The following is a 12456-nucleotide window of genomic DNA, read 5'->3' on the forward strand; positions in this document are numbered from 1 at the left end:
AGGTGGTTAAAGTCTGACAGTAACGCACAGGGTATGTATCTTGCTGAAGATGTTATTCATGTTTTTTACTTTATAATTAATTTGTTTATTTAATATACAAAGTTTATAATTTATAGTTATGTACTTAAATATATTCGTTCCAAAAACAATGGTTGACACTGGCCAACACTTTTCACACCCCGAGGAATGTGTGAAATGTGTCCTTTAAGGAATCTAGACCGCGTGTTCGGATTTGTTTAGATCTGTTTAAAGTTACAGGCTCGATCTAGCTTGTAAGTATAGGAAAATTTTGTGAATAAGTATTAATTATTTTATGCAATGCACTGAATATTATAATTTTTAAGTACGGCCTTCCAACTAGGTTTTCTCCCCTTTTATATTAACATCTTATTGTACTTGATAATAAAAAGTTATATATATTATTCAAGCTGTATTATATGGCTTACGTTGGGCCTCAGCTGGGCCGCCTTCCTGTAGAAGAGCTCTGCCTCCTGGTTCCTGCCGGCCTGCCTCAGGGCAGTGGCCGCCCCCAAGACGGACTCGTACTGCTCAGGGGCCAACTCTGCCGCCTTCAGGTACAGGCTCGCTGCCTCCGTGTGCCGCTGTCGCTCAGAGAGGAACTGACCTAAATCACATCGTGTATTAGTTGTATATAAATGAATTTATATATTAAAATTTAAAACTCCATGATAAAATACAATGAGAAAATATGATATCTTACGAAAAAACACCTTGTGCTTTAATCACTATTTTAAGTTAGAAGGTCCCGAGGCCAACTTCTTTTAGTTTTACACGATTTTTTATTACTTTAAAAAACTATATACAGTTACTAGTTACAGCTGCAGACTCATCTAATCAAAGTTAGAATGAATAAGTAATAGAGGCTGTTTCAAAACGTTAAAAAAAATTAATTTTTCATTCGGAGCTCTCTATCCTTAAAATTATTTACAACACTCAAAACTAATTTTTCTAAAATATAAGCCCCGATAGTGCTGAATACATGCATTAGTTCCAGAGATACACTTTTTTTAAAGGAACTTAATGCAAAACGAAAGGCCAAGAACTATATCTCTGAAATTATTAGATGTTAAAATTTGTATTAACGATAAATATTCATATTTACCAAAATAAATTCACAAAATATTGATTTCAAGATGTTCGGACAAAACCTTTACATAAATAAAAATCATTTCTTAGAAATTACTGAACATAAAGCAATACTACAAGAGTTCATACTTTATAAAATAGACTATACGATAAAAAAATTGTTATTAATTTTTCCAAAGTCTTGGTTAGTTTAAAGCAAGAGGAGTTCTAAATGAAAAAAAGATAAATTTTTAGGTTTTGCGGAAATCAAATACACTTTAGAGGGCATTCATCATAAATCCTCCAATATTTACTTTTTAGTGATATTTACTTTATTCTTTGTACAGTAAAAATTTAACTAGTTTCTAAAAGAAAAATTTTGACAATATATTTTTTTACTTATAAGAGCTGTATTTTTTTTTTCAAAATGTTAAATTTTATATTTTGGAGCCGCCATTTTTATAACCCCTTACTATGCTTAGCAGAGTCATGAGTTTCAACTCTTAAACTTAAACCTGGAGTAAAATACTTGTATTATTTTTCTCTTGGGTTCTGAGACTGGTCGATTTATGTGTCATCAAAGTATAATGTTAGAACAGTGTTAGGATGGATTGGGATATCAGCTGTATATCCCAAATATTTTAAAATGTTCGTTTAAAGCGGGAAGAGGAGACTTTAAGATAGTTTAATCGAGCAATATTTATTCGAACTCTAGTCCTTTGAGTTAGTAGAACAGCACCTTACCACTGAGCCACACGCTCCAATTTAATAAGTATGGCAACAGTAAATGTCGGTGTTTAATGAATACGTTTTGAAATTACAACGTGATGAATTTATAAAAGAACAGTAACTTTGTGCTTCACGAGACTAACTTTCCGTTCTGAAACAGAGGAAGTAGGTGGAAACTTGCCTAAACGACTCTGACAGTTGCTCTTTCAAATGCGATGACGAGTTGAGGCCGCGGCTGGGCCAAAGTTGTTCCACCCTAAAAGATTCAAGCCAAACTTGAACTCCACCAGCAACATCTTTGATCGGGACCACGGCATTTATTAATGTTGAAGTTGTTGTGGAATCCGCGATGTGGGCTTTACAACTCAGTGAGCGGTTGGAGGGGGCGGAGGTTCCAGCTCAATCATAGCGGAGATCAAAGCCTTGTGTCAGCCGGAAAAAATCATTCTTTTTTTCACCACGGCTTCTAAATAGTGTTTCAGTTCATTTTTCCAACTAACATTTAGTTCAGCTAGATATTGATCGGTATGCTATCATTTTTGTAAAGTTATACACACTCAATGGACATAGTACCGAAAGGTTTGACTCTATAATTATATATGATATTATAATCGAATAACTGTGACATTACTACTAACAAAAAAGTATGATAAATTAGCACGTTAAGAAAGCATAAACAACCCTCAATGGAACTAACACTTAAAGAAGCTAGTTTGTCTAATTTCTTTAAGTGTATTTTAAGAAAAGTAGAATTCTACTTATTTCATGTAGAATTCTACTTATTTTATGGATTTCTACTTTTATCCGAAATAATTTTACAAAATTAGTTGAGGTCTTCGAAAAAAACAAAACGATATTTATATATTATAAATCCGAATACTTCATATTAATTTCACTACTTAATTGATCGAATGATATTAAATACAATCAAATAATAATATTAGAACATATTTTTAAATAACGGCAATTAAAACCAATGGACCGGTTAAGACGAGAAAAAAAACAATTTGTTTTCCAAAAATAGTTTTTTGTTTTAATTTAAAAAAAATCCTTTTTTAAAGTAAAAATTTGATGATTTTGAAGATAATAAAAAGTTATTCAAATTCAAGTTATTAATTCAAAGTATTATGAAAAAAAAATCTTTTATCTCAAATTACAATTGACCAAGTAGAATCTGCTTAAGGATACATATTTTGTATACATTAATGTCCTTTTGATACTTCAAATAAAAATTATAAGTTTATCAAATGAGTACCCTAGGAGCTTTGCAATATTTTCTTGATTATTAGCTACAAAACTGGTATTATAAAGCTTGGATTTAAAAAACAAATAATAATCTGATGGATAAAATAATAAACTTCCACACATCAAAAAACATTGATATCACCCAAAAACATATAATCAAATTTTAGTTTTATAATTAATTGGAACTTGCTTATTAACAAAATATTTCATTGATAAAATACAGTAGACGTAAATTCAATTTAAGGGTACTGAAAAGTTGTCTGAATTAAACCAATACGCCAATAAATACCAGAGGTCCAAAGTTAAAACCATGTCCTGTCAAAATATTTTGGGAAAAAAAATTGCGGACAGACATACCCTATCATGTTATATTAAATGGGTACTGGCTCTTCATCTATGGTTGGTTAAGTGCAGTACTAAACTGGCATTGAACCCATGGCATTGATAGATTGGTATTGAACCCTTGGTTCTCCACGGTATGTAGTAAAACAGGTTTATTTATTTATTGTAAATAGTGGCATAATTAATTAACAAATCTATAGTGTTATAGGTACATTAATATACAATTAATGTATTATTTCTCTCCTGACTATTGGTGGGAAAATGCGTAATATTTTTCAGTCACAACTATTTGTTCTTTTTTCTGAACGCTGTTGATAAGTTTTCTATTTTCTCCTGTTGATTCATTAGAACTGAACTATTTCATTCACTAATGTAACGATGTAGGGAATAACGTGAATGATATCATATTTATAAATTTATATTTGGATATCGCGTTAATTCGTGAGGACTACTTGGTAGAAGTAGATTTCAGTCGTGAGCTAGTTTTGGGACTGTGTGGATGTGGGCTGTTAGAGGAATCGGGACTTAAGCTGCTTAGCTAAGTACAGTCCCAAAGTACCTAATTAACAAGAACCTACTCTCAACGGATCTCCCGATAGTTCAACCAATACATCAATGGTTTTGTTATAATTATACGATTATAAGTCTAAGATCGAGAAGTATTACAAAGAAAATTCGTTGAACATTGAAATGAAGCTTTAATATAAAAGTGAAAATATACAATTAAAACAGAATAATACTATATAAGAAAAAACCTGACCTTGTATCCCTTATTTGACAATGATAATACACTTGATTTATTATTTTATTTTATTTTTTTTTATAAAATCGCTATTTAATTCTAAATTACGCATTTAAATTCAATTTGAATTTGCTAGGTAAAAAAGCGAATCATCATTATTGCTTTAGAAAGTAGTGTTTTAATTAATTTATTATTATTATTAATTTAGCTTTCTTTACTATTTAAGAAATTGAAGCATGGAAATGGAAAAGAATGTATGTGCCAAAAACTAGTTTTGAGAAAAAAAAAACAGGTAGCTGGCCACAATTTTTGTTCTTAAATAATTTTTAAAAATACAGCTTTAGGAACTAAACCATTCTAGATAGGTTACGTTCCAGCAGTCACCAGTCGATTGGCTTTGGTTTTTTCAACCTTATCCCGTCAAAATCTCATTTTTCTTATTTCTGGCTCTATCAGCGATTTCCATTTCCATGCTTCAATTATCAATTATGAGTTATATTTATTATCATTCTTGACCAGTACACAAATGCAGAAATACTATAAAAACTATAGAGACTATAAAGACTCTTCAAACATTTTTTATTCAAGCTTGAAGAAGTTTGTCGGGGGGTGCGGTCAGCATAGAACAACATAAATAAACAAAACCATATTTATTTATTTTATGCCTAAATGTTATTATTTATTTTATGTTTTATTTATGTATGTTGTTCTTTGCTGACCGCACCTACCGACAAACTTCTTCAAGCATTAATCTACGTTCAACTATCTACACCTCATTTTTTATTCAAGTGTCAAAACTAGAAACATTTGTTTAAAGTTGGCTAGAAATGATCCACAATTATTGTCTTATGAATATCACTTCGATGTCAGTATAATGCAAGATACAAACTGCAAGTTCATTAGAGGATATGCATATTCCAAAAGACTTACTAAGTAAATAAAATGTAATGCTTTTCACTACAGAATAGAAATCCGGATTTGCTGCGAAAAATTTCATTAACATTAAAGCATCAATTATAGGTAAATTTTCACTTAAATGAAACCGTATTTCAAGATCGTTTTTGAAAAAAAAATTATTAATCTTCTTTTAATAGAAAAAAATAATAATTTAAAAACATCTAAAACATGTGAATCGCTAAATCAGTGTTGTTTTTTTAAGTCTAAATGAAGTCAAATGAAACCATCGTGGTGGCTAGTAGCGTTTCCCTTTTGTTAGTACACAGATTAAAAATCTAAATTTTTTAAAACTAAAATTAAATATTAGTCATGTATCTATATTAATTAAAACAAATACGTTTGGGTTTCTAAATTAAATGACAATAATATTAACATTATTTAATTTTTTTGTATTTGACGTGAAATACGCTTATAACATAAACTAACTATGAGGTATATCAAAACATATTTCTATGAATATTAGTTAATAATATTTAATACATAATAATGATGTATAAATATGACATGGCATAAGGTTCCCTGTTTATTTATCAGCTGCTCATAAGATAGGCGAAAACCATTTATTTATTAATTTTTTCTAGGAGAAAGTAATGTAAAAGATTGTTGGTATAATTAGGACTTTAGTTATTTTCAATGATAAACCTTTGTGAACGTTGAGCCAAACAAACAATAGCTCTCACTGAATGTTGAGTAGTTAAGTTCAAAAAAAGTCAATACAAAGTCTGTGGATTTTATCAAAGACTAGTGGACTACGATTTTTTTTTAATTTGGCAAGAACATCACATCATTCTGGAGAGGTGCAGAGGGTATAATATCCACACACACACCACGTGTTCATAGACTTTCGAATGGCCTTTGATAGCACAAAAAGAAACAAGCTGTACCAGGAACTTCTAGAAATGGGAATACCACCAAAGCTGATACATCTGATTAATGCTACATTGAAGAAGGTGCAATGCACAGTGTATGTTTAACGGAGCTCACTGACAGCTTCGAAACTCACAAAGGACTCAGACAGGGTGATTGCCTCGCATGCCTTCTCTTTAATTTGGCTCTCAAAAATGCGGTTCTAAAATCTGGAATACAAGTAAAAATACATCATAGAATTATGTCCGCAAATAAAAGGTATTTCGACTTACTGGAGCATTTCAGGAGCAGGGCTATTTCTCAAAACACAAAGATACAGCTGTATACGACCCTGGTGAGACCAGTTCTCACTTATGCCTCCGAATGCTGGACATTACCCCTGGGTAATGTGACCTGTCACAGGAAGCCTTCTCCTAAGGTTCGAGAGGCTAATATTGAGAAAAATTTATGGCCCGGTTTGTGCTGATGGAATCTGGAGGATGAGAACAAATGCTGAACAGGCAGGCCTCTCCAGGAACCTGGATATTGTAAGGGTGATCAAAGTGGGATGGCTTCAGTGGACAGGCCATGTATTAAGAATGACGCAGGATCAGATTCCTAGGATGTTCCAGGGCGAAAGGATTTATGGGACAAGGAGAGCAGGAAAACCCCGACTCCGATGGATCGATGGAGTGGCAGCGGATGCCAGGTCTATCTTGGGAATCAGCAATTGGAGAGCAGCGGGGTTGTCTGGCTGACAAAGTTGCAGGAGGCCTTGACTCTGCAAGAGTTGTAGCGCCACAGATGATGTTGATGAAGAACGTCACACTCAATGATTCTTCCACTGAAATAGACATACATAGACATCCCTATCACTCAGTGTCGGTAATAATTTCAATTTTTTTTTTTTTATGACATATACTAATAAATAATTATTTAGTGATAATTTTGTTTTAAGATCTATGTTGTAATTAAAATTCGTTAAAATGCTCTATCACATGTCATTGCAAAAAAAAAAGTAATTTACTAAGTCAGAAATCGGTAATAAATTTCACAATAATTAGTATTTTTATTAATATTATTATTTATGTAATTCTAATTTTTATTTAATATGTATATATATAGTGTAGTATATATAGCCCTTCAGTGTGGCAACATGTATTATTTCATTAAAAGTTTTAGAAAAAATAAATAAAATAAAATAATTGGTAATACTTTATTTTTAGTTTTAAAATTAAGAAGTAATTATCATAACAGAATCTTTATTTTAAAATATTACTTGAAAAAAAATTTATTAACGGCTGTTTAATAAAAACTGCTGCTTCCACTTTAATTTTAACTGAAGAAACGTATTTGGTGATACAATTAATAGTGTAGAAATAAAGGTGAATGCAGATTTTTTTATTTAATAATACATTGGGATCAAAATTTATACTTGAAAAGTTAAAAAATTCTTTACAATTACACCCTACGAAGGGTAAGGTGTGTAGTATTTTGTAAGGAAGTACTCTTACTAGACTAACGGTTGTGCAAGGAGGTGACTTAGTCAGAATCACGCAAGTCCGTCAGATTTTTACCAAATGAAGGGTACCACCCACTTCTCAGAAGTAGGTGGATCTCAGAGGCCTCCCGGACCCACAGGGCTGACTCAACTACATGCACATAACAGATAATAATTATATACCAGAGCCAGATTCGAGCCCGGGTCCTTGGAGTTAGTTGTCCATTTCCTTAAAAATGAGCTACCCACTCCCAATCCTAAAGTTTTTGAGATGAAAATTAAAAAGAACTATTCGGAAAAATATTTTAAATGTAACAACTTCGATTAAATTAAATTGTAATTTAAGTTCATTAGAAAAAAAATATTTTTTTATTTTTTTGTAATATCTTTATTGAAATTTACAACTGTATATTACATAATACATTCAGTAAATTTGATCTTAGTTAAAATGGAGTGTTACATGCGTGTAGAGCAACTACCCATTGATAGAAATCTAATGAAATTTTACATTAGCTGGTCTCGTGGCCATCTTCTTTTCAGGCGCCTCGGAGGATTGTTAGGAAGTAGGGTTGGAAGAGGATACAAGGTTAGAAACTAGAGGGTTTGAGTGGTTAGGGAGTTTATAAGAAATAAACTACCAACAGTAATTTTTAGTGTCTCGTATATTATATTGATTATACTAAGCTAATACATCTAAAATGTCTATTATATACCAGTTTATGGTTTTAATTGCAACGATATATATTATACATGAGTATTTACAAATAATGGGTCGTATCTATTAAATTACAATAATGGCTTTAATGGGAAGGGGATGAAAAAGGGCTCTCTTTTCAAATTAAAACGAATAAATAACGGACTTACCAAGAAAAGTAAAAATAAATAATAAAAAAAGTTAATTAGTGAAATGGGAACACGGAGCATTGCCCAAGACCACAGGGTCTTTTTTACAGGACGTGGTTTATTTCAGTCTCGAAAAAGAAATAGCTCTTGTACATCTCTTTGTTCAATTAGATATCTTCGTCATTGGAGAGAACTTTGTGAACGGAGTGGAAAGAAATCATTTGAATAGCGACTGATTTGAGTGCTTTTTATTTGTTAATTGTTCCTCTTTCTTTGAATTGATACCACTTTTATTTTCTCTTATATGGACCATAAAAAGAATAAAAAAACTTCAAAGTTCAATTGAAGATAAATAAATTTTCGGAATTGATCAATAATAAAAATTAAATAAATTTTAACACAGATGTTCTAATAACTTCTGATTAAAAAACAATTATATAGGGATACAGAATAGTTTCTGCCATTTTCAAATAAAAATTAAAATATTATTGTGAAAGAATTGTACATTAATCATTTTTATCAAACTATTACTAGTTATCCATTACTAGTCATTATATATTTCCAACTTACTTGAAATGATATGAAAAATTGTTTATTATTCTGGGTCTAGGAATTAGATACTTATTACATATTAGGGACCTTTAAAACAATTATAAGGTAATTATATTGGCCAAAAACAGAGTGGCCACACTTAAAACTGTATATAAATAACTTTAGATACAGAGATTTAAAAAAATAAAAATAAAAATTAACTTACTAAATACATAAAAACAAAATAGAAAGGTAGTTTACTAGTTCACATCTGTACTATTATAGTATCGGATTAGATTGGTTAAGTAAAATGTAATGAAATATAAGGGTTTTAAACGAGGGAAGTGTTGGTACTTGATGTAAGGGAATGGAGTTCCAGTGATATGCACCTCGGGTAAAAAATGATTTATTAAACGCAACAGTTCGATGAGGTGGAGGGTAGATGACAAATAAACGAGGCAAGGTAATACGGGATTAGATTGAGTATTGCAGGTTTTCTTGGAATAGAAAGGAAGCCAGCAAATACTGCCATTGGAAGGATAGATAGCTAGCTACTTTAACTCGGTATAATACTGAGTTATGTGCATATCTCTGGTGTTCCTGAAAATAAATAGAACAGCGTAATTCATAAGACGTTTAAGTTTAGATTCGAGATTACCCGAGAGTCCACCATATACCAGACTGCCATAGTCAAAGTGGGGGAAAACAAAAAAGGAAACTAAGAGTTGACGGGTTTTAAGTGGAAGGAGATAAAAGATTCTACTGAATTGTTTCGGGATAGCTATAGTTCGACGGGAAATTTGGGTAATGTGTGATTTCCAGGATAAAGTTTGGTCAAAAGTGACTCTAATATTTTTAAATGACGTATGGAATGAGATAGGATTATTGTTTAGGATAAGGTTGGGGGGTCCTGGGATAGATTTAAGGAGAGAGCGAGAACCAATTATGATACTTGTCGGGTTTTCGGCATTAAACATAAAATTATTGTTGCCCAAGTGCTTATAATATTGATGTCTTCTTATTGTTTAACTTTGGAAAACCTTTTAATCTTTACAAGCTGTCCATGTGTCGAGACAGTTTTGTGTATCTTCATATGATGAAAAGCGCTGCTCAGAAAAAATGGTCCATCGACTATATGACATCGATAGGAACAAAAGATAATTGGAAGAGGTTTTGACTGGCACCGAAACTTGCAGACGAGCATTATCGAGTAAGAGAATAATTTTATCGTGTCTAGAGTAGTTGTTAAAGGCACCAGAATCGACCGAGTTTTTTGAAAGGAAGCTTTATAGAAGAAAACAACAAAATACTCCGATATAAACATTTATTTGGTGAGGCCATCAATAGAATATAAACAATAAAATAAGAACAAAAAATTGTTAAAATAAAAAAAAATACTGGATGGTGGTCCCGAAGAGAAGATGATTCACTCCGATAGGTAAGAAGAAGATATGTTGATGTAAATAAGTGTAGGTCATCGCATGGTAGTTATGAACACCGCCGCAACCCTCAAACTGGTCAAAAATTAATGAGTACACGTATTTTATCCATCCCTTAATTAAACTAATTTCCACAATTGTATTCATAAACAAAGTGGACTGTATTATATATTTATCACAATCAACAGTCAAGATGTGAAAAAACCAAAATGGCCACACTGGCACTTATTGAGGACAGGCAGGGTCTGATTGTTATACAGTTCAAAATTAATAATCCGAATATATACACAATGCATTCACTACAATAGTCACAATGCACAATATAAATATCCAAACAAACACATAACCTACGCAGAAAGGGCTGGTAATGAATTATACTAGAGGACTAATTAGCAACAACTTATATTCAAGTCAAAGGCCAAAACCACTGAAAAGGTCTAGTTCCGGACTGCAATGTCGACTAAAACACTAAAAATGTCCAAACTATTGATAATAAAAACATATCGAACGCAGATAGGGCAGGTTAGAAACTAAAATTGGCACTAATTAGCAACAACTGACTTAAAATGATCCTCGGACTGTTACTAGGCGACGCCTTAGCAACTTTTAACAGACCTTAACTTATTATTACTATAATTACAGACTTAACTAATTACCATAATACAAAATAAAACACATATGATTCTTCCCAAATAAACGAACATTCTAAAGAAAACATTACAAATAAAATAAATGTAATTAAATTAAACACTAATACTACGAAAATAATAGGCACAAATTAATTATTAAATTTAACAATAACAGTAGTAATGGACGCGTTTTAAAGTAAAAATTCTTTGCCAACTGCGGACCGGAGTAAATTGAATTCGTGACGCGAGGATGAAATGGAAGTGGTGAGGAAGAGGGACACCACTGATCAATTCTAGCAGGAACATTTTTATATTGTAATAGGAGAGTAGGAGATTAAAGGAATCGGTAGTGTCGGTTCGATTGAGTGAGCTCCTGTTGCGAGTGTGCTCTTATTATAAAATTTCCTGCTAGAATGGACTTAGGAAATGACTCGTCTATTCCTGTTATTATTCTTGAACTAATATTTTCTAGTTGAAGCTGTGCTTGGCTCAGTCTCATTAATTGTATTCAGTAAAGATGGCCAGTAATGGTTTCGCTCAGTTTGAGTAACTCATACTACACGACACCAGGCTGATCCCACCAAATAGACAGCATAATTTTTTTCCATACATATTCGATTTGGCTGTCGTTTTTGAAGTATGGCAGGAGAGACACTGTGAGATTGACTTGTCCTACTCACGTGAAGGCCGAGAGAAATGTTTTATTTTACAAGCAGTGCTGCTCGAATATATTGGTTGCATCCTGGCGTACTACCCATACTAATCAATCTTTTATTAGATGTAATATAAATATTGGATAAATAACCCGGTAAAGGACAGATTATTGTTGACTGTGTGCCATTGCTTTGGTATTGTATAGCTATTGTTTGCTCAAACATTTTTAATTATACAGAGCGAGATTGGTAAATCAACAATATGTATTCTTTCCTGTGATTTCAACAGGTCTGACTAATGATATAAAAAAATAAAACGCTAGTATTTAATTCATATAAATTATTTTTTAGGTATTCGACAATATAGTCACGTGTAATAGTTCGATGAGGGCAGAGACATCTCTATGGCAGGTGGAGAAGGTACACACACATACAGTCTCAACTAGACTGAGGACTACTAACTTACTAATTACTGACAATGCGAAAACTGGTGATCCTCGACATCAGACAAGACGGTTTTTTTTTTCGTCTATATCATTTATATTTCTTATTCTTAGTCTCCTCTTAAAATGCAGTACAATAGTTTCTCACTAACCCTTCTCCCCTCTCCCTAATATCCTACCCTCACATCCATAAAATAAATTCACTATCTAATGATTTTTCAGTGTATTCCTTATGAAATGTTGCTATATCTCGCGAACTGTTGAATGTAAATATGTCTATTAGGACTCATATTTTAGAAAATTTACGATACTTTAAATGATGTTCTCTTACGTTTTCCACTAATTACTGACAATGCGAAAACTGGTGATCCTCGACATCAGACAAGACGGTTTTTTTTCATCTATAACATTTATATTTCTTATTCTTAGTCTCCTCTTAAAATGCAGTACAATAGTTTCTCACTAACCCT

General features: G+C 32.0%; 1 protein-coding gene across 1 annotated transcript in view; it reads right to left on the reverse strand.

Moving 5' to 3' along the window:
- The window catches only part of LOC106682995 (protein O-mannosyl-transferase TMTC2), a gene marked incomplete at its 5' end in the record, with an annotated part of 58337 nt that overhangs the window by 7134 nt on the left and 38747 nt on the right, over nucleotides 1-12456 (reverse strand). Inside the window, 1 exon segment of the mRNA XM_067053614.1 lies at nucleotides 447-625. Within this exon segment, the coding sequence (XP_066909715.1) occupies nucleotides 447-625 (179 nt within the window).

The sequence above is a fragment of the Halyomorpha halys genome, unplaced genomic scaffold (genome assembly GCF_000696795.3).
Source record: "Halyomorpha halys isolate HHAL.00 unplaced genomic scaffold, Hhal_1.1 Scaffold457.1, whole genome shotgun sequence".
In the NCBI taxonomy this organism is placed as follows: Eukaryota; Metazoa; Arthropoda; class Insecta; order Hemiptera; family Pentatomidae; genus Halyomorpha; species Halyomorpha halys.